Source organism: Onychostoma macrolepis, chromosome 04, assembly GCF_012432095.1.
Source record: "Onychostoma macrolepis isolate SWU-2019 chromosome 04, ASM1243209v1, whole genome shotgun sequence".
NCBI lineage: Eukaryota > Metazoa > Chordata > Actinopteri > Cypriniformes > Cyprinidae > Onychostoma > Onychostoma macrolepis.
The window spans coordinates 29,497,321-29,521,883 of NC_081158.1; the positions used below are offsets into that span (position 1 = coordinate 29,497,321).

Genomic DNA, 24,563 nt, shown 5'->3' on the forward strand with positions numbered 1-24,563 from the left:
ATAGCAATATTATCTGTGTAACGTCAGATCAATTTGCTAGTGTATAACTGACAGACGGCCTCTCTGAACACTCCATGGGTGAGAGTCATACTAATGAAAATGTTGCTACTGAGACACCCCTAAAACAGTGAACTTAACAGGGAACAACAGGACATTGATGAATTTCAGTGGCTGTAAATGAATGCGAATGTGTGTGTGTGTGTGTGTGTGTGTGTGTGTGTGTGTCCACCTTCTCAGCCAGGGCCTCCTCCAGCGTGGTGAGGGCCGTGTCCGTGTTTGAAGTGTCGGCCTGCAGGGATTTGACGCGCTCCTTCAGGCTGGTCATCTGCTTCTCCTTATCCTTCAGCTGCTCCTGCAGGTTCTCAATCTGCACCGAGAGGGAGAGACAGTTTTACAGCATCGAACTGATCCAGATGAAGACATATCTATTAAAGCACAATAAACAACATTTACTCACACTTAAGCTCAGAGTAGACTAAGTGAAGCCATTTTTCATTTATTTTCAGCATATCCACTTACAGCACTCCATATGGAACAACATTAGGAACGGGGGAGGGACGGATCGGTTAAAAACAATCTATTTTTTTTTGCTGTTCAGCTGAAAATAAATAATGACCTCATTAGAAGCATATTCAGAACTAATTCTCTTCATAAACTTTCCTTATCTGTGTGCGCGGCTGGCGTGTGCGTGACGCCGGAGCTGATGAATGACACGGGAGAGATGGGCATTTCCACGTTTCGCTCCATTCATCATGTCCCGACAGCTCAATGAAAAGACTGACTGTTCCTGTCCACCGTTTCACATTCAATTAAACGCTGACGGATTTGATAAATAGTTGCCGTTTTTGTTTCTTTTAGCTGCTTTGAAACAACCTGCTGTTGATAGAGCCACTCTCTGTGCAAACACATTTTATCAGCAGGCCTACCTCGACTGTTTAGAGTAAAAGTTCTAGGGCTGCACAAGATGAAGAGAAAATATAGGGTCTTTGATATGAACATAATTGTTTTAAGACACATATTTTGAAATGTTGGCAACATAAGTTTTGTTACTATGGCTGGGATCTAACAGCCAATGAGAATGAGACTTATGTCACAAAAATAACAAACACAATTACAAAAACATCAGCAATTTATGTACATTTAAATATTTGAAAAAACAAAGATATATAATTCTACATATGCATTTGTTATAAATTGTGATTTTTTTTATGATTTATTATTCATGTTTCAAGACATTTGAAAATAACTGAAAATTACTGAAAGTTATAAACCACAAAGTATTATATCATATTATAAATTGTTATTATTATTATTATTAATTAATTAATTAATATTCAAGACATTTAAAAATAATGAATTACTCACTTATTTTGTAGTTGTTAAAAACAACTATAACTACAATTATGCACCAAACCAAACATTATAAATGTACTTATAAACTATAACTACATTACAAACCAAATAAAATTAGCAGTCCAAAAATCTTCCCTTTCTTCCATTTAAATAATATAAATATATATTTTAATAATTGTATTATTCATGTTTCAAGACGTTTTCAAGAAAATAATGAAAATAACTTCTGTAAGTAAAGACTAAAGTTATTATAAATCATTATATTTTATACATATTTATATATTACATTATTATTATTAATTACTCATGTTCAAGACATTTGAAAATCACTAAAAATAATGAACATCACTATTTTTAGTTATCAAAAATACTACAAATTAAATTAAATGTAGACCAAAAATGTTTCCTTTCTTTCATTAAAAAAAATAAAACGCATATTATTCTACATAATTTCTATCAAATATTTATTGTATTACTATGACTATATTTTTTCTTTTTATGAATTATTATTCATGTTTCATGTTTATTCATGACATTTGAAAATGACTGAAAAAAAATGAAAATCACTTATTTTTTTGTTAAAAACAACAACAAAAAAAAAACTATACCCACACTTATTATGAACCAAACAAAATTAACAGACTAAAAATCTTTCCGTTGGCCACATCTCTCACATCTTTTCTCTCTTTGTAGTTTGTTTTCACACAATTTCAAGTCTTTAAGTGCCCTAACGATTTTAACCGCTTTTTTTTATTCAGTGTCTGGAAAAGAGCGAGAGAAAACTGTGACAGTGGCGTAATCTGGTTTCCGACCCGACCGCTGAGAGAGATAAAGCCGTGTCGACTTATGAATTTAATTAAAAGGGTGAATGTTTTGGCAAAAGTGATTACAAGGATAACAAATGTAGGCAGAGGGGAAAAGTGAGAAGAAACCCTATAACGAATTTGCCCTGGTTCAAAAAAACGACCGTTGTTGCTCGAATAATAAAAAGTACGGCAGGGTTTGTTGTTTTAAATAATTTCAGACATGTTTGGACAGATGTTGGGGTTAGTCTCAGCTAGTTTTAAGCGAAAAGTCGAGTGAGGAAAAACGTTGAGCTGATTGGTCTTATGGAATTGTGGGTATTTTTTTGTGGACGAAAAGCAAAAATAATGGTGCATGCCCAATACGAACACTTAAACACCTCCAGCCCTTCATTAATCAAACACACACCTGACAGCTCCACCTGTCCGACGATACACACATTCACACACACTTCACCTCCTTCCCTTAGATTTTGTCTGCGGTCGCCCATGAAACCTGGTTGTGTAACGCAACCTGATTACGCTCCTCTGCCCCATTACCCAGCATCCCCCAGAGTTTCAGGTTACCCCGCACAGCTTTGGCCAGCGCACACTATATGCTCATGAATATTTCATAGCGCTTGTATTATGCATGTGCAGAGTCATATGATAACAGCAATTATATTTCGGAAAACAATCAGCGCATTGAGAGGAAAACTGCAATCCTGTGTAGAGCTAATAGAGGAAAAATGCCTTCATCTTCCTCGTAAAGGGAAGATGGACATTCGGATCTAGATTATGGGGATCCATGTCAAGCCAAATGATGATTACGTTCAAATAGGAGACTATTAGGCAAAAAAAAAGCCCATGTTGGGATTCTTGGAGAAGCTTTAAACTGGAATTCAATGGCCTGGTATCTAAAATTGAGGGAAGAGCAGATTGTAGATGGACACACACACTCCCAAAAGCTCTTCTGCCCTGTTTCTGGTTTCATCCGAGAGTGTGTGAGCGGATAAAAGAAAAAGACGAGACAAAAAGAGCAGACTCCTGTCAGAGAGATCCAAACGCATGGAGACTTAAAGGGATTTGTGTGTGTGTGTGTGTGTGCGTGTGTGTGTGTGTGTGAGAGAGAGAGAGAGAGAGAGAGAGAGAGAGAGAGAGAGAGAGAGAGAGAGGAGGGGTTGTCTGAATTATTAAAGAGTGTTTTGTTTCACTTAGTGATCTGCTGCTTGTCAGTGTGGTGTGAGCTCTGGAAACAGACAGAGAGGCACACGACACACAACAAGACAACAGACGCAGACAGACACACACACACACACACGCACAGAGTGAAAAAATTTGAGCGTTTACAGCGGGTTGCATCAGAATTGTATGCAATGTGCAAGCCGAACAAAACAACATGTCAAACCCACAGAGTGGAGCGACGGGAGGGAGAGATCATTTCTGCAGATTTTCGGCAGATGGGTATTAAGAAGGTTATACTGTATGTATAAGAGAAACTGCTTGCTGGATGTTTCCAGAGCTTTTTGTAAGAATGTTCTCAGGAATCCTTCACAGTGTTATTTTAGTACAACTTAGATATTACAGTTTTTATTATCAATCAGATATTTGTATATAATTTTCTGTTTTCTTTTTAATTTTAGATGGTTTTAGTAATTTGTGTATGTTTTATATATATAAAATGTGTGTGTGTGTGTCTATGCATAAACTACATACAAACAGATACATTATATAAAGCAATAGCAATTTTTTTAATCGTTTTAATGTCAGTTTTTGGTTTTAATGGTTAGTAATTTTAGTAACTAAAAAGAAAACTTAACAGTATATACAAAAACAATTTTTAACAAAATACTATTATAGTCTCTTTACTTAATGTCATATCTAATTAAATGTGTTAACTTTTTTTTTTTTTTAATTATTCTTTTTATTTTTTTTACAATTTTCTCTCAGAAATTGATGGTAAATGTTACACATACTTATAAATTAAATTTAATTAAATTAATTTTTTCTCCCCGTGTAATTGATCCTATTCATGATTTTATGATATTCACAAAAATGCTGTAGGATTTACTTCGAAACAATTTTCACTCAGAAATTGCTAATACATTTCACAAACAATTGTAATAAATAAATAAATAAATAGATAAGTAGCACATTCTATTAAACATGAAAGTAAAGTAGAAAGATGGTATTTTCTTGTAAAATGTACTTCAGTAATCTTTTATTTACAACTTAAAAAAAAAATTTTTTAAAGGGATACTCCACCCCAAAATGAAAATTTTTTCATTAATCACTTACCCACATGTCGTTCCAAACCCGTAAAAGCTTCATTCGTCTTCAGAACACAATTTAAGATATTTAGATGAAAACCGGGAGACTTGTGACTGTCCCATTGACTGCCAAGTAAATTACACTATCAAGGTCCAGAAAAGTATGAAAGACATCGTCAGAATACTCCATCTGCGACCAGAATTCTTTCTGTACGGAAATAAAACAAAAATAACGACTTTATTCAGCAATTCGGCACCGTAGCGCCATTTTGGAAAGTATCACTGCACGCAAAAAGTCGTTATTTTTGTTTTATTTCCGTACAAAAAGTATTCTCGTCGCTTCATAACGTTATGGTGGAACCACTAATGGCAGATGGAGTATTCTGACAATGTCTTTCATACTTTTCTGGACCTTGACAATGTTATTTACTTGGCAGTCAATGGGACAGTCACAAACCTCCTGGTTTTCATCTAAAATATCTCAATTTGTGTTCCGAAGACGAACGAAGCTTTTACGGGTTTGGAACGACATGGGGGTAAGTGATTAATGAAAAAATTTGCATTTTGGGGTGGAGTATCCCTTTAACAGTGTAGTCTCTTAAACCACTTTGCAGTCTCTTTTTTTCTCAAATAAAAATAATAATTTAAGCTCAAATCAATCTTTCATGTTTATTTATTTATTTATAAATAAATAAGTAGCCAATTTGCATCAGGGTCCTGATCTACCTGTCAGGATGTATCTAGCGACACACACGTGAATTCCGTGTCACTTGCGAGAGGTTTGTTGAAGCGGAATGGGTGGCGTCGAACACACGCGCTGCTCAGTAATGCAAATGAGTGTGAGGAGTTTGGCACCTGAGTGGGTGAGACCTGACAGGTAAGTGGCACGACGCCAGTCTTTGTGTCTGCAAACTCCCACACAGAAAGAGATTTTCCTTAATTCTCAAAATTGTCAAAATTTATATTCCAGCTTTGATCACCATATGTTAGGGGTGGCACTAAACTAGTCGATTAGTTCTGGCAGAAGTCGACGTGCCAGGGCTGTGTCGACTAGCTATGGATCACATGACTTTAGCCGCACTCGTTTGATACAAAGTGACAGCAGGAGGAAAATTCCACTGTGTGACTGCGAGTCATTAGTTTTATATAATAAATTGCAACGGACACATTTATTCGGATTTACTCAAAAGTTCAAGGTGGTTGGAGTTTTACTGCTTGTAGTTAAAGCACTTTATGAATTTAGAGACGTAATTTCTCTGAGGGACCTCTACTGTTGGACTGCATCTCTAAAAGCATCGCTTTTAAAGCACCACCACTAGAAACAGTAAAGGTAAAACATAAAATTATAAATAAATAAACAAATAAATAAATATTTCTCACAGTAATTGTTAATTGCAACTACTATAACCTAATTTATTATTTTTTTTTATTTGTTTGTTTTACTAGATATGAGCAATGCCATTCAAAATCATATTTAATAAGGGACCATATTTTTTCTGATACAAATTATTGTGCAAGGACGCTTTAAATTGAGAATATTTAATGTTACAAAAGATTCTGTTCTTTTAAACTTGATATTCAAAGAATCCTTAAAAAAAATGTATTATGGTTTCCACAAAAATATTAAATATTGATAATAATTATAATAAATGGTTCAGCAAAGCAGCAAATCAGCATATTAGAATGATTTCTGAATGATCATGTGAAACTGAAGACTGGAGTAATGATGCAGAAAATTCAGCTTTGCATCACAGGAATAATGTATTAAAAAAAAGAAAGACGTAATTTTGTATAGTAATATTACACAATATTACATTTACATTTACGCATTTAGCAGACGCTTTTATCCAAAGCGACTTACATTGCATTCAAGTTACAGTTTTTTTACATTTTATCAGCTCAGACAATATTAGTCTTTTTCTGTGTAAATTTTTTTTTTTTAAATTGCATAAAAATTGTGTAACCTTATTTTTGCACAATAAGGGGCCATTTACTGCAATAAAAAAAAGTACTTTATTAGCATTATTTTTTTTATTTTATTGCAACAACTTGCACTTTATTTTTTGTCTGTCACTGCTTTTATTTGTACTGCTTTTTATTTGCTTTTATAATGTTACACATTGTAAACGCATTTAAAATTGAAAAGTCCGAGTATGAGGGAGAGAGAGAGAGAGAGAGAGAGAGAGATGGGGAGGAGGAAGTGCCGATTAATTAGAAACTTCTGTAGAACTTCTTTCCCCCAATTAAGTCGAAAGCAGAGAGGATCTATCTTTCTCTCTCTCTCTCTATCAGACTGTTAGGGGCTTAAGACTCTCGGCCTTTTGATGTGGGGTTTATCATTATTTTAACACAAGGCACTTATTAGCATGCACCCTCTTAAAGCTCTGCTCTCTCTGTCTGTGTCTCTCTCGACTCAAGGACGGTAACAAACAATGTAAGAGGCTCTTTCTCAGCAAGAAGATCACAACTCAGGCCCGACACGCTCTGTTTAAGAGGCTTTCCTTGTGGTACTAAGCCTGTTAGCCTTCTTCAACCCCTTAGCCGTCGAAAAGAAGAGGGGGAAAAAGCACACAGTCGTTCTGCGTTCTGAACCAGCCTTTAAAAGTGTAGCAAATTGGAAGCTCTTCATCCACGGGGGCGGTTGTGGGGTCAGTGAATGTTCAGGGTTTAGCCCAAACCCTCTGTGAATGCGCATGGGGACATCCTTCGATGAAATACTGGAATATGATACACTTCATAATACATGTTGAAACGTTACATGTGCAGTGAGTCATTGTTAATGAAGTAAAACTCTCGATTCTACTGGCGCAAAAACTAAACTTGGTTTCAGCCAATCACCAACTGCTGTATGGATTTGAAATCACTGTTGTTAAAATAAGACAACAATGATGACTCTTTTGGTTTGCTGTATATTACTGTTCAAAAGTTTAGGGTTGGTAAGAAAAAGTCTCTTACGCTTACCAAGGCTGCATTTGTGAACAAAAATACAGTAAATGTTTTAAATTTTAAATGTACAATAACGGTTTTGGATTTTAATATATTTAATTAAAATATTTTACAATTATAAAATAACATTTAATATATTTTTTATTTTAAAATACTTTACATTTTCAGCAGCCATTACTTCAGTCTTCAGTGTCAAATGATCTTTCAGAATTCATTGTAATCTGTTGACTTGAGGCTCATTTATCATCATCATCATTGTTGAAAATAGTTTGTTTAATATTTTTGCGGAAACCATGATAAATTTTTTTAGGATTCTTTGATGACCAGCAACAGGATTTATTTGAAACAGAAATCTTTTATAATATTATAAACGTCTTTAACTGTCACTTTAGATCATTTTAATGCATCCTTGCTGAATAAAAGTATTAATTTCTTTCAAAACATAAAATCATACTGACCCCAAACTTTTGAGCGGCAGTGCAGTCCAACGCACATTGTACTTTGACGACAGTTTTATGTCGTCAAAGTGTCAAGTTTGTTCAGAAGTTAGCAGGCTGTTACTTCTAAGAAAAATATAGTTGCTGGATTTGCTGAAAGTTCATGAGGTTCATGAAATTGTCTCAATAAAAGAGTTTTGCAAGAACCTCAATGTCCCGGATTGTGTTTCGAAAGTTTGCAGACAAATTCCTTGAGCAACGCTCAATATTGGGTGTTTATTACATCTGGAAAGAGCGAAACACTGACCGCAAAGCCAACAAACAGGTTTAATTTCTTTGGTGTCGTCTGAAGAACAGAATTCATGCGCTGTAGTTTAAACATTTTGTTTCAAAATAAGATGCAGATAGCCTTATTTTTATTAACCTCAACCCTAATTGGATTTAATAATACTAAAAATCCCCAGACACGGGAAAAAACAGGACATTTCATCCATAAGACAAAGTGTCTCTGACGACCCTCTCATGCCAAAGAGAGCTGCTCTCCATCAAGACGTTCGACTGGAGTTTACATACTTGAGCGAGTTCTGCTGAACTGCGTCTTGTATTCCTCCCTCCTCGCATTAGCAAATGTTATTTTCTGCAGCCTGTCCTGCAGTGAACTTGCGAAAGAATTCCCATCCAAACCGCTGTTTTCAATATTTAGTTCGGCCGCTTCCACTGCGGATCTGTCTGCCACCTTATCTGACAGTTGCAAATTAAATTATCGTTATTTTCCAGGCTGTTAAAGGGTAAGTGTTCGGTTAAACACAAAACACTGAATATAAACAAAGGAGGAAAAGAGCGGGACGAATCTCTCGGCTGCCTCTGGAAGAGGTGTTTTGCTCTGTTCGCCATGCACTCGCTCACATCCGTGCAGGCAAACGGTGCCACTGAGAAGGCAGAGAGCTTCGCACTTGAACTGGAGCCGCTGGGAAAACAATTACAAAGCCAAACAGCTCCGAGAGGGGAGAAAAAATGATGTTCAGACATTAAAGGAGAGTGCGAGAAAAAAGAAACGAGCCCAAGCTAGGCCTCCTCTGAGAACGAATGCATACTTCACAGGACACTGTGTATCTATTAATTTACTCACTTATATACACAGACACACACCGTCTAGGAAAGCTCATTTTTGTATGTGCAAATGTAACCGTGCTAAGTGTTGTTTGAAAAAACTAAACAGCGTAGCTTATTTAGAGGCCATATTCTACACTTCTGGAGCATTTGATTTTTCTTAAGTCTGCTTGTAATTTTACTCAAGGTTTTTAACATCAAAAACAGACAGAATTTTGTTTTTTACATTATATTTTCCACTCTCACTATCCCTTGGAATTAAACAGGCACTCTTTTCTACTTGGGCTGCATTTGAAATTGCGTACTTCACTACTATAAAGTAGGTGAGAAACATTGGATGCAGCCTTTATCTTGCAGAATTATATATGCAAATGAGCTCTGCTATGATTGGCTGACATTTTAAGCAGTGCAAAAAATCCTTTATCAAGACAGGGCAAGTTTCTAATTAATGAATTTGCATTCTTATGTAAATGTGGGAAGTCTTATGTTAATGAGCTGAAGGTTGCAATGCCAAAATCATGTTTGTTTCTGAACCACCTAGTTTGCAACTACATTTCCATAAACAGTCTAGGCTACCTGAGGAGGAAGTTTAGTCTTAAATGTTAAAATGTATCAACATGATAAATGTTAGAGATAGTTCACCCAAAAATGAAAATTGTGTCATTTACTCACCACCGTGTTGTTCCAAATGTGTATGAGCTTCTTTTTTCTGTTCAAAATATTTTGAAGAATGGTGGCAACCACACAATTGCTGGTAGCCATTGACTTCAGTAGGGGGAAAAAACACAATGGAAGTCAATGGCTACCGTCTAATGTTTGGGTATCAACATTCTTCTAAATATCTTCTATTGTCTTCAACAGTTCATACAGGTTTGCAACAACTTGAGGGTGAGTAAATGATGACAATTTTCATTTTTGGGTGAACTATCTCTAACATTTATCATGTTGATACATTTTAACATTTAAGACTAAACTTCCTCCCTCAGATCGCCTAAACTGTTTATGGAAATGTAGTTGGAAACTAGGTGATTCAGAAACAAACATGATTTTGGCATCACAACCACCGTGATTTATTGCACTGCTTAAGATGTCAGCCAATCATAGCAGAGCTCATTTGCATATATAATTCTTTAAGATAAAGGCTTCTACAGACTGAGTAAACGATGAGCCCCACCATTACGAATTATAACTTCCGATTGGATGCTCTTCTGTTCCGGTCTCCATAGGAACCCATTCAAATAGTGCCCATCTGTTTTTAACGTAGATAAAGTCGGCAGCTTCGTGTAATCTACACACTCATTAAACTTTGAGGAGTGAGGCACTGACGAATGACGGTGATTGTGACACTGTAAAGCGATGGCGCTATGGAGCCATGTGCTTTTTAAAACCATTTTAATAGGTTTAACATCAGATTATCAGCTCGGAATATACGCTAATTTGACTAGAAACACAGGAGACCGGAAATGCAAAGCATCCTTCCGGTTAAGAGTCAGGCATGACTTCCGCGTTCAGGAAAAACGTCTATAGAAGAATTCTGCAACATAAAGGTGTCTAAAAATGAAAAATTATACATTTGCTCTAGTTTTTCCTCACTGGATGTAATCCTGCATTCTCTGTACAAGTTTCTCTTTTCTCGTGTTTGACCTGTGCGTTGAATGGTGTCCTGTTGAGAAGCCCCATGCATACCTTCATAGCACTGTCTCAATGTGTTATGGCCATTAGGAACAACTCTGGGGCAATACAGAGCGACTCAGGCACTATAATGGAAACTAAATGTTTCTCTTTCTGTGGCTTGGGAGAGCACTTGGCTTTAAAAAAAAAGTTCATAGTGCCCCTGATGACTCCGAGAAGCTTTCAGACTCAAACTGTGAAGAGAAGCACAGCGGTTGAGACAAATAGAGAAAGAAAATAAGACAAAAAAGAAACAAAAACAATAACGGGGAAAAAAGACAACGATTAGAGAGTGTCAGGTCTTCATATTTGAAACACTCTTAAATTAAATTCGTTTTTTTTTTTTTTTCTAAAACAAAGTATGCAAGCATAGTTTTATCACTGTAAACTGCTTATATGTGATGTAAATAGAGCTACCTTATTTTTAACACAATTCACTTTAAAACATGGAAGTATACAAAACAATTTGTTTAAAATTCACAAAAGCCTTAAAGTAGTATTTGTGAGTATATCAATTATTTTACAAATATTGGGGATTTTAACACATTTAGACACTATTTTATTAATATAAATTTAATTGTAAAAAATAATAAACTTGCAAAAAAAAAGCATTTGACTTTGGAGCGATATCCTAAAGTCTGTCTTCCGCAAAAATCACCACCAAAATTTACAACCTTAAAAGTTCTTCCAAGGTAACGGTTATCAGTCAACAGCCACTTCCTGTAAACAAGGAGCGTAATTCAAAGAGGTAGAGCTTTTAGCCATTCAAGCAAACATACTTGAGTTCTACTTTATAGCAAATGATCCATGTGCTTTTTTGGGAAACTTGGTTGTAAAATAGCATATGACACAAGTTACAGCGATCTTAGGAGCATGATTTGCAACATTATCCCTGGAATGTCCATTAGAGAGATACACAACTTCCTGTTTTCCCAATAAAGGTGAGCTCACGGTGGGTTCTGTGCACTCAGACTATCCCTAACTCAAGATTAATGAGGCTGCGGATGGGGGGCTTGTTTGCACAGCCTGTGATCTCAGCGCAGAAGAACTGAAACTGATAGTAGGATGTGACCGCCGAAGCATTGTCTCATGGGACGACCAACTACAGACAATCCGTATGGAAACAGCCTCTGACAAACTCAAAGAGTACGGTACGACAAGCTCAAAACATGTCAGCGATAGTTTGGACCTGGCACTGTTTGAGTGCCGATTTCTGTCAAATATTGTATATTGTGAAATGAAGTTCAAAGCTGCACCCTAAATATTGACGATGAAAAGCGATGTCGGCGGGAGCGGCGAAACCTACGGCTTCCTGTATATCTGACGTGGGTTCGAGGCAGAAGCAAACAGCTGTTGCATGGATATGAAAGATGCAGAACAGACGTATAAACCTTGGCGCCCGCTGTTAGCCTGAGGTTAACGGCCTGTGTGTGTCATTTCTGAGAACAGGAGACTCCGTCGCCATCACAAACACAACTTTTCCCTACTTTTAGAAATCATAAATTTACACAAAGGGATATTTGGTGAGGCTGGTCTCAAGCATTTCGCCAGAACTCGTCAAACGTGGCATAACAGTGCCATCTACATTCAGAAGGAGAAAATGACACCCGTTTGAAGGGCGCAGTGTTGTTTACAAATGCATACACTGCCGCAATGCAAAAGTTGGTTTTGACCACAATGTTTTATTTCCTACCGAGAGCGATTCGATTTTAAGCAACAAACAATTTTGCTGCAGTGTCTATCATTTACCTTTTTCTGCAGCACGTTGACCTTGCGCTCCTTGACGTCAAGCATGTCTTTGAGGTCGTGAATTTCTCCGTTCAGGGTGCCCTTCTCCTCTGACATTTCCTGAATCTGCTTGCTCTTTTTATTAAGCGTAGCCTCCTTCTCCTCCAGACGTAAACGCAGAGCATCGACCTGAAATACGCAGGCACAAAGCTCATCCAGATGCATGAACTGACACTTATTGTACATTAAAACACCATTATTCATGACAATGTACAGGAACCCAGTAATACATGGCCAGTCAGGGCACATTAACCGTCAGCTAAACTCCATGAATCACATGCTGGCACTGGTAACACTGGATTATGATAAAAAGTGTGATGATAGACTAACTACAGAATTAAAAGAACACACAAAGAAGCCATTCATGCTCATACAATTTCACAACAGCCAAATAACATGTTTGATACAACAGTGCCCCCTAATGGTCAGGAAGGGAAATACATAAAATACAATAACATTTCAACACAAAAGACAAAAAGAAACATTATTTCTACCAATTATAATAAATGGAATATAAAGTTTGTGAATCATTTATATATTTAGAGTATAAAATACATAAATTGTATTTTATTACATTCATTACAGTGGTGTATTTATTTATTAAACTAGTATTTTTGTATTTTAAGTACCGCTAATTAATTAATTGGTGTGTTTGATGATCACATTTTGGACGGGCAGTGTATATATATATATATATATATAATTTTTTTAGCGCTGTCAACCGATTAAAAAATGTAATCGCGTTAATCACAGTCATGGACTGTGATTAATCATGATTAATCGCAAATTTAAAATACTAGGATTTCCCTGTAAACGTGTTGAAAAAGAAATGCATGACAAACTAGTTAAAAGAAACAGAACCTTTCACACTTCCGCCAGGTATGAGACATAATCCTTATTATTCTTTTGTTTTTATTCAGCCATTATCAGCCTTTAAACTGGCAATAAAACGTTTACCAAGCCACATCGCTTCAATCCCAGTAAACATTTACCCAACTATTATCAAAAGTATTTCTAAATAAATACAACAAAACATTTCTTGCGACCTTATGTGAAGTATTATGACAAAATGCATTATGAAGAAGAATTGGACCTGTTCTGCAGCTGCATTAGAGCTAACATTAGCATCATGCTACATAAGACAATTTATGAGATTAATAGTACACTTTTACTCAGAAATCACTTCAAACCACCATTCGAGTGTTTGTAATAACTTCCTTTTGCGATCACATGTGCAATTTGGTCGTTTACTGTTGTTAAAATATGCTATTTATAGCCTTTTATATCGCTGCACAAATTAGCATTTCAGATGCACACATTCATCCAAGAAAATCACATACAAATATCCTATCGGAATCGTGTGTTTATTATCTTATATAATCTATAGTGGCTGTTGTCATGTTTATTTCTGCTGTGTAAAAGCCATGTATGCTCTGCTGAAACTCGCGTTGTCTATGATGTTACAACCGCCTCTCCCTTCTTAAGTTGCCAGGGATACATTCCAAGTATAATACACATTAGTTTTATTTGTCTATATACACTTTGGGCGGCCGCGGTACATTAAAAAAGTAGCCCAAAAAACCGCAACCCACGGCTCTGTAATTTTTCCCGCGACTGTATTTTCAAAATAGCCCACTTGTGCCGCTGCCCTGGCAACACAGGTTCACTGTACCCTCATCACACAATGATAGATAACCTTCCACGCTGCGATGACAGGAAGAATTTGGGGTCAAACCTTATCAAACGATTAATCTGCGTTAAAAAAAAAAAAACAGCGTAAAATTGTTTTGATTAATCGCATGCGTTAACGTTGACACCCTTACTATTTTATATATATATATATATATATATAGATATGTGTATATGTGTGTGTATATGTGTGTGTGTGTGTGTGTGTGTGTGTGTGTGTGTGTGTGTGTGTGTGTGTGTGTGTGTGTGTGTGTGTGTGTGTGTGTGTGTGTGTGTGTGTGTGTGTGTGTGTGTGTGTATATATATATATATATATATATATATATATATATATATATATATATATATATATATATATATATATACACACACACACACACATACACATATCTATAAAAGGGATATATAATTCACAAATATGGGAATTTCTTTTTTTTTTATACAACCATAAAATGCCAAATCATTGCCATAACGTAACTCTTACCTCAGTCTGCAGGATGGCAGCACGCTGTTCTTTGGCAGTGAGAGACTCTTTGAGTACATCGACGTGCTGTTTGCTGTCAGAAAACTGATTAGTGAGCGTCTCCAGTTTAGTCTGCAGGCCCAAGAGCTCAGTGTCCTTCCTGGAGAGATCCTGCTTCACCTGGTCAATCTGTGCAAGACAAACATTCGGTCTAAGTATGTGGAAAACTCAAACCCTCCTTCAAACCAGACCTCCAATCTCTGGTCAAATCCCAAACACAAACACCCTGAAAAACAGCAATGTTTTGCTTTAAAATCATGAAACAGAATGAAATCTGTAGTGACAAGTCTGATGTTGGAGTTTTACCCTGTTTTAAGGTAATCTAGACACATATTAGACTAATTAAATTGCAGATCCGTTGAATTAAACACTGCAGAAACACAGATCATTACCAGGTTATTTTAGCATACAGAAATTCCTGTAAATAGAAAACTTGATGTATTGAGCTCAAAAAGGGTGAAGGACACATAGCACTCCATAATGCTCAGTACTTTCACAAAAAACAAACACCCAAAAAAAAAAAAAACATTCTTGAAAGATACACAAGCTTTTCAATTAAGTACAAATTTAAATAAATTTTCCATAAAGAGTCAGTAAACAAAGAGTTAAGACGCTAAAAAAACAGACAAGTGTTCATCTCCAATATAAAGACACAGTCTTGACATTCCCAGCATGCACTGGGGCAGCTAAAGCAGGTTAGCGTGGCCTAAAGCTGTAACTCTACTGGCTGCCAGTCACCCTAGTGAAAACAGGCGTGCACAGGCACAGGAGATGACGAGAGAGACAATTCAGAGTGATAGAGAGAGAAAGATCAAGCCTCGTGGACATTAGTGCTCTACTCCAACCAGCGCTACAAACAAGAGAGAGGGGAAAAGATAGCGAGATGGGTGAAAAGCACCGTGGGAGTCTAGTGTGGCGTCAGACCTTTCGGCACAGCATTGGGCGACTCTGCTTTCCTGATCAGAGAAACCCTGAGACTTCACCCACCGGCCTAAATCGCTGCCGCCCACTGATCCTGTTATTGTGACGACAGGCAGCCACTGATACGCAGTCGAGACTCGAAAGCGATTATTTTTGATTAGTTCCCTTCACCGCCCCGGGACCTTTTCTACCGTTCCCTCCCTCCATTGGTCATGCTGTCAAGTGTTGGGACTGTTTGTCTTTGTGTCAAAGAACACATTTCCCATGACTTCCTTTTCAAGTTCTGTTTAAGCTGAATTTTATATGAAAAAAAGGGTGGTCAATCAGTACAAAAAACCTACAGTATATTGACTGACCACTAATCAGAATATTGAGAGAATGCAGCGATATAGAAAACGAGACTGATACAAACAGGCAGTGTTTGTTTTTTTAATAACACTTTTATTATTAACACTATTATATTATTATTTTTAGTAATTGAAATAAATATAAAATAAAATTAGGTGGATAGCACAATTACTTTACCTTAAAATAAAATTAAAATGAAAACATAAAAATAAAAGCTCATTCAAAATATTAATAAATACTAAATAAATACTATATACTAAAATAGCACTGCCATTTTAAATATTTTATATATTTTTATACTATCTATATTTTTTTAATATAACAACTGTTTAGGGAACAACTGTTGCAATATTGAGACTACATATTCTGATGTATGCAACCACAAAAAAAGGAAATTTATTGTTTATTTTGCTCAACAAACTTTTTTCCAGTAGTTTTCCACAATACTTGAGAGCAACAAAGGGCACATTGTTTTTGGGGGGGGGTTTTCCCCAGAGCACCTGGAGTTGCGAAAGAAAAAAAATAATTATGGGGAATGTGCTAAAATAATTGGGATTTTTTTTTTTTTGTCCTTTTACAAAAAAAGCTTTTGAGCAGAAGGCATAAATAATATATGAAATTGCTTATTAAAAAAATATCTAAAATAATAAATTCACCTTGCCCTTCAAGGCTTCTGTAAATAAGACATTTATACAGCGAATCTATTGAAGAAAAAAATAAATAAACGCCTTGAGCTCAAGTGCCAGTCAGTCAGCGGGCTTAGCGTGAATCTCTATCGGGTGTCTGAGTGGGCGAGATGCTCTCTCTGATGAGGCAAGCAGAGCTGTGCGTGTTCTAATCCAGTTCTCTGGGTTTCTTACGGCAGAGACCTCTTGCTGCAGCTCAGCCGCCCGCTTTTTCAGCTCCTCGCCCTGCGCTTCGCTCTGCGCCAGTTCGTCCTTCAGTTGCTCTACCTGTCAGGAGAGGGCGCTGTTACTGCAACAACCACCAATCACCAGCTCGCATGCACACCCTGCGCCCAACCAAACATCACCCAAGATCACGTGATGTCATCAGCAACCAAACCAATCAGCATTCACCGCACAGGCCATGCGATTATGATTTAGCCAATTACCTGCAATTAAATGCCAATAAAAATGGGTAATTTTTTTAAAAACTAAATGGAAAGTTTACTAAAGAAAAACAATATTTTAATAGAGAATAAAAATAAAATGTATACTTATATTTAAAAATATTACAAAATAAACAAAGACTATAAAAGCAAAAATAAAAAAAATGTTAAAAATGTTTTGACCAGATCAAATGAAAATTTTTGTGATTTTATGCTTCTCTATCGAGCTGCAATGCACACCATACCATAACACTAGTGTTAAGAGTAAATATTAGCAACACCACATGACGCCTGGTAATACTCAACCCTAACAAAGAGTCAAAAACAATAAATCTCTGCTCAAATAACTCGTGACCTGCACAGGTTAAAAAAGCACCATAACAAAACAGTTGTAGTTCCCATGAGCCGCAGGTTCTACCTTGTTCTTCATGAACTTGGAGTGACTGCGGTAGACCTCCATCTGTTTCATCTCCTCCTCTCTCTCCTCTGTGCTGAGAGCCCCGTTTGACTTGAGCATCTGTATCTCGTCCTCCAGGTCCCTCAGACTGCGCTCCAGAGAACTGATCTTAGAGTCCTGCAGAGATCACAGAAACGTTTGAGGAGGAGACAGACAAAGCCGAGGAATGGAGTGTCTCATCTATTTTTTATACAAAAGTTTGTAACTTTTGGTTTAAAACATGAATATAATAATTGCTTTCATGTTATGGTCGATAACCTATAAACGGCTTAAAAACACATTAAAATCAATCTAAAATCAATTTGAAATGCCACAATTGAATTTAGGCACCACAAGTTTATAATGCACAGTAAGAAAAAATGAATGATCATTTTGAGATTTGCTAAAGACATTTGCTACATTTAACTGTGATTAAATTATTATTCTTTTTACAATTAAACTTTAAGTAAACATTAGGCAATCTATATGAACAAAGGTAATCTAAAATGTAAAGTGTATAAATGTAACTGAGTTTGCATTAATAATTTCAATATTATATTTACTGGCAGATACCAGTAAATTAATATAATGTTGATAAATGAGATGGTGCAGATATACTGTAGATCCGTTCTAATCTCTGCTGAACAAAGCATTTTAAAATACCATTTTCAAATATATCTTATAAGCAAAAAATACTGGGGAGAAATACACTGCCATTCAAAAGTTGAGTTGGTAAGATTTTTTTTTTATGTCTATGAAAGAAATCTCTTATGTTCTCCAAGACTGCATATATTTGATCAAAAATACAGCAAAAACAGTAATATTGTGAAGTCATTCTAATATACTAATTTTCTGCTCAAGAAACATTTATTTTTATTATCAGTGCTGAAAACAGCTATGCTGCTTAATATTTTTGTAGAATAACATGCATTTTTTTCAGGAATCTTTGATGAACAAAGTTCAAAAGAACAGGATTTACCTGAAACAGAAATCTTATGTCTTTACTGTCACTTTCGATCGGTTTAATGTGTATGAATAAAAGCATGAATTTCTTTCAAAAATAAAAAATTAAATAAAAATCGGACTAATTTTTAAGCAGTAGTGTACAGTTACAAAACTGACCCAATATGACAGTTTCAGGAATATGAGAAAGTTATAATTTAGGTAACATTATTTTTAAAGCAACCACAAGCTGTCCTACTTGGAAAGAACACAAAAGTTTGGGATTTACTTACAACTTACAACACACACACACACACACACACACACACACTTGCCTTCATCTCGATAACAGTCTGCAAGGCCTTGGTTTTAGCAGATTCTGGAGCTCCCTCAAATCGTCGATGGAGATCCTGAGAAGAAAACATGAGACGAGGATCGTGAGGTGAAACCACAGGATAATAACAGCTTCCTCTACCGACAGCCATCAGTTGATGCGGATCCATACCGCCCCACATTATGTCCAGCTCAAACACTGATAATAAAATAACCCAGACTTCTAATTTACATGGCCAGACTATAAACTCAGCACACAGAGATCACTGCATCTGAGGCAGAAGAGACATTTTCAGTCCTCTGGTATGAGTGTTTATGCATGACTGAGTCCCTTATGAAAAAGATAAATGTACCGAGCAACTGACAAATAGAGTGAATGCAACGTCCACCAAACACAAAGAGATGCAGCCAGCCTGCACCCTCCAGGCAATTAAAGACCTCAAAATCATCACTCAGACACAAAGTCTGGACACCAAACACATCAGATATGAACGCACACAGACAGGCATGGAAAAACAGCCATGCATCTACACGTGTGGAGTCATGGGAACATATGGAAAGCAGAGCTTCAGTGCTTCAGTGAATGTAACTGTTGAGAGACGCTGTTGTACATTCACATCTAACAGAGCTACAATATTACTATCTGTTCCCAGGAGAACGTTGTTGAAATCAAAACCGCTCATGGAAAATAAAACGTATTTGTTATGTTTACTTATAAACATGTGATTTAGGGCTGTTTTCCCACTGTACCTTTAAGAGTTGTATATGTAAATGAACACTGTTGCCGAATATAGAAGAGGCACTGAAATATCTGGGTGGTTATTGAAGGAAAGGTTTGCAGTGTGAGCGTTACAGTATGTCTATTTAATGCACCAAATGCATTTAAAAGAATGAAAGAGGGGAAAATTCCAGTTTTCCATGACATGGCCATTTTTACTAACAGTTCCAGTAAGTCGCTGGCAAAGGAAGATTTTTAAAATCACCAGATTAAAAGAAGGGCCATTAGTTTATTTCCCCCCTGTTCTCTGAAATCCAACTGGAGGCCTCAATAAATAACCTAAAATGCTCTTCTGATCTCAGTCCAAATCATTAGTTTAGCCCAGACTTCACCTGTAATGCTCTAATCATGCACCACAGCATTTAAAGCTAAAAATTTAGGCATTAAACTCACTGAGACTACAGTACACTATATACTATAAGGATGCATTAAATTGATCAAAATCGACAGTAAAAGTCATTTATGATAATCACAAAATATTATTTTAAATAAATGCTGTTATTTTGAGCTTTCTATCTTTCAAAGAATTCTGAAAAAAAAATGTATTACAGTTTCCACAAAATATTAGGCCGCAAAATCATTCTCAACATTGATAATAAAAAGTAAATGTTTTTGATCACCAAATCAGCATATCAAAATGAAAAATTCACCCTTGCCATCACAAGAATAAATTACACTTGAAAAATTATAAATACACTGAACAAAAATAAAAGGCAACTAGGGGTGGCCCCGAATAGTCGACGATTCGATACTTTGATATGAGGAGCCTGATTCGACTCCCAATCTCACAGTCGTATATTCACTGTGGTGTTATGATCATGCCATTTTGGCTATATGGGGGTGCTCAGTGTCTGATTTCACATAGAACTACCGGTTTTCTCCGAATAAGTTAATATAACAGCCTATTAAGATAATGCTGTAAATAAGAATCTGAAAAGAAAGAAGCTTTAAATAAATATTTTAACGTGCGTGAATAAATCCAACCACCCCTATAGATTTAAGTTTGACTTTCCATAATCCATGAACGACAGAGGAGCATCTTGACGGCAGGGATTTAAATCTTTAACAAAGACTCAAACTGACACAGGCAGAGAGTGAAAGACTGGATTTTTTCGATCAGGTAAGGTGCAAGTGATTTCAAAACATTTCAGCCAGTTTATATATATATCGTGTATATATTATTTATCTCGTATAAGATGCATTTGGTTGAGTCACGCTGCAGCAAAGCACTTCATTGTAGTAGGCTACTATGGTGATTATCTCTTCAGCGCGTTATGTTATATAAATAACGAAGCGTATTCTATATGAGATAAATGAGTTAAATCCCATTGATTAAAAACCTGCTATCATATACTTCATTCTACTGGTCATCTTCAGCGTGTGCAGCTCAAAACAGAAATGCAGAACATTAATAACAACTGCCATATAGCCTACATAACGTTATAATGAGAGTACTATTGTAAAAAATGTTGTGAATAGGGTTTCACTGACGTTTAATGTTAACTATCTTTTAATCAAAACATAAAACATTATTTACCACGTTTTTATTTACATTATTTACGTTTGTATCTGCGAGGCGTCTGTTAGGTTATTGTCTGCTAACATCAGTATTATGACTGTTGAATGTCTGACTTGACTCTTGGTAATGTATTTTGCCCGCCCCCAAACACATGATTCATAAATCCCGATTCGACTATGAAAATCCTTAGTCGGGGACACCCCTAAAGGCAACACTTTTGTTTTTGCCCCCATTTTTCATGAGATGAGCTCAAAGACCTAAGACTTTTTCTATGTACACAAAAGGCCTATTTCTCTCAAATATTGTTCACAAATCTGTCTAAATCTGTGTTAGTGAGCACTTCTCCTTTGCCGAGATACTCCATCCCACCTCACAGGTGTGGCATATCAAGATGCTGATTAGACAGCATGATTATTGCACAGGTGTGCCTTAGGCTGGCCACAATAAAAGGCCTCTAAAATGTGCAGTTTTATCACACAGCACAATGCCACAGATGTCGCAAGTTTTGAGGGAGCGTGCTGACTGCAGGAATGTCCACCAGAGCTGTTGCCCGTGGATTGAATGTTCATTTCTCTACCATAAGCCGTCTCCAAAGGCATTTCAGAGAATTTGGCAGTACATCCAAACGGCCTCACAACCGCAGACCATGTGTAACCACACCAGCCCCCGGACCTCCACATCCAGCATCTTCACCTCCAACAAGATCATCTGAGACCAGCCACCCAGACAGCTGCTGCAACAATCGGTTTGCATAACCAAAGAATTTCTGCACAAACTGTCAGAAACCGTCTCAGGGAAGCTCATCTGCATGCTCGTCGTCCTCATCGGGGTCTCGACCAGACTGCAGTTTGTCGTCGTAACCAACTTGAGTGGGCAAATGCTCACATTCGATGGCGTCTGGCACTTTGGAGAGGTGTTCTCTTCACGGATGAATCCTGGTTTTCACTGTACAGGGCAGATGGCAGACAGCGTGTATGGCGTCGTGTGGGTGATCCGTTTGCTGATGTCAACGGTGTGGATTGAGTGGCCCATGGTGGAGGTGGGGTTATGGTATGGGAAGGCGTATGGACAGAGGTGCATTTTATTGATGGCATTTTGAATGCACAGAGATACCGTGACGAGATCCTGAGGTCCATTGTTGTGCCATTCATCCACGACCATCACCTCATGTTGCAGCATGATAATGCACGGCCCCATGTTGCAAGGATCTGTACACAATTCCTGGAAGCTGAAAACATCCCAGTTCTTGCATGGCCAGCATACTCACCGGACATGTCACCCATTGAGCATGTTTTGGATGCTCTGGATCGGCGTATACGACAGCGTGTTCCAGTTCCTGCCAATATCAGCAACTTCGCACAGCCATTGAAGAGGAGTGGACCAACATTCCACAGGCCACAATCAACAACCTGATCAACTCTATGCGAAGGAGATGTGTTGCACTGTGTGAGGCAAATGGTGGTCACACCAGATACTGACTGGTTTTTGGACCCCCCCAATACAGTAAAACTGCACATTTTAGAGGCCTTTTATTGTGGCCAGCCTAAAGCACACCTGTGCAATAATCATGCTGTCTAATCAGCATCTTGATATGCCACACCTGTGAGGTGGATGGAGTATCTCAGCAAAGGAGAAGTGCTCACTAACACAGATTTAGACAGATTTGTGAACAATATTTGAGAGAAATAGGCCTTTTGTGTACATAGAAAAAGTCTTAGATCTTTGAGGTCAGCTCATGAAAAATGGGAGCAAAAACAAAAGTATTGCGTTTATCATTTTGTTCAGTGTATATCGAATATAAATAAATATTTTTTTTAATTGTATATGTAAATATTACATTTGAAAAATATAAATATAAAATTACATTTCATATATATATATATATATATATATATATATATATATATATATATATATATATATATATATATATATATATATATATATATATATATATATATATATATGTTTTTCTCTCCGAATGTAATTTATTCCCGTGATGACACAGCTAAATTTTGAGGGTCACATGATCCTTCAGAAATCATTCTGATATGATTGTTCATTCTGAAAATCATTCTGAAATTGTAATATTATTTCTGTTTTACTGCATTTCTGTAAGACTATAAAATACTTTTCAAAAACAAAGAATTAGACAGACAAACATTTGAACAGTGTAGTTCAGAGGGTTGTTTGTAGCCATGTAATAAGCATTCTAGGTGGACATTATGTAAATAAATAATGCCCTGATCAGCCTGTCAAGGTTTCTTTTCTGTGACAATTATGTATCACCAAATTATTATACAGAATTATAATGCATAATTATAGGAGCTACCAATAGCAGTGTAGTACTATGGCTCTTTTTATCAATTCCTTTCAAAGTTCTGCATATTGTCTCCCACAACCAGTTGAGAAAATGTGATAAACTGTGTGTGCAATGGAGTTGAATGTGCCATTTTATTAACTGGCCACTAGATGTCACCGTTGCCAAAGTCCTGCCATTGACTGCTGGCTGTCTCAGAAGATGCCTGACAAAAATACAAAGAGGGAATGCCAGACAGAACTCCTTTAAAAAATACATAACAGCCTCCTGACAGCATTGCATCTCGTTCTAATAAAAACTAAGCAATACAAACAGCGCATAAGCACTAAAATGGTTTCAAATGGATTCATCAAGGACATTAACTCATCACATCCATGAGTCCAACTTATTAGCAACGTGCAACGTCTGAGGTATGACCATATTTCGGTCAACAAAACATAAATGTCTTATCTTACTTATGAAAAAAAAACTGCTACACTAAAAGCCTATTAGAAATTCACAAGGGAAGCTAATTCTCTTCCGGGTTAAGTATTACAAACTAAACAACTCTATTATGTAACAAAACTGACTGGGAATTTCAGTTGAACTTGAATAAACTTCAGTCAGCTTAACTCCTTGAGATAAACTCATAAACTTAATGTGATAAATGTGTCTCCTGCCACATTAACAGTTTTTTCAGTCAGCAACATCTGTGTCTCCTTTCATCAATGTTCTTTTCAGTCTCTCCCGTTTCTATGGCAACAAATGTTCAATGCCTTCAATTTCTAACAGGTTTCCCGCTCTCGCTCTCTCTTGGTAACCTTGCTCGTCCGGTGCAGTTTAAAATGACTAATCTAGAGCCCTTGATTCATCATCACAATAATTGGGAATCTTTAAGCCAAATCATTTCACTGCAAATCATCTCTGGATAAATAACCAAGTGCTGTCAGCATTGTTCCCAGAGCACCTGTTTGGTTCTGTTATTCAATCCACAACAGTCATTTAAATGTTGCTAAGTTTGATGCATTTAATGCTATTGAATAGCAGATTTGTATAAACTTTTCTATTTGTTGAATGTCAATTTTAGTAAACATTACATATCATTTTAACACTCAAAATTCATCCTGTGAAAGTGGTTTTGAAATGGGAAATTGCGTTACTATGGAAATGGTACTTTAAATTATTTTAGCTGGCTCCTCCCTCTGGTGGGCAGTGTCAAATTACAAAAGTTAATACAATATCTTATCATCAAAACTTATTCTAATCTCGACTAAACACATATTGTTGAAAAGGCCTTAGTCTCAATA

The 24,563-nt window shown here is 36.6% G+C and overlaps 1 protein-coding gene across 8 annotated transcripts in view; it reads right to left on the reverse strand.

The window, feature by feature from the left end:
• The window catches only part of wnt5b (wingless-type MMTV integration site family, member 5b), a 312,897-nt gene that overhangs the window by 254,241 nt on the left and 34,093 nt on the right, over positions 1-24,563 (reverse strand). For 3 of the 8 annotated variants that reach the window (XM_058772671.1, XM_058772673.1, XM_058772677.1), the window contains exons 4-9: positions 18,663-18,737; positions 17,368-17,523; positions 16,708-16,791; positions 14,531-14,698; positions 12,319-12,486; positions 230-367 (exon numbers count right to left, since the gene is read on the reverse strand). In XM_058772671.1, coding sequence (XP_058628654.1) covers positions 230-367; positions 12,319-12,486; positions 14,531-14,698; positions 16,708-16,791; positions 17,368-17,523; positions 18,663-18,737 — 789 coding nt within the window. Of the gene's footprint in view, positions 1-229; positions 368-12,318; positions 12,487-14,530; positions 14,699-16,698; positions 16,792-17,367; positions 17,524-18,662; positions 18,738-24,563 lie in introns of all 8 variants that reach the window. The other 5 variants (XM_058772675.1, XM_058772676.1, XM_058772678.1 and 2 more) reach the window with 2 other exon arrangements.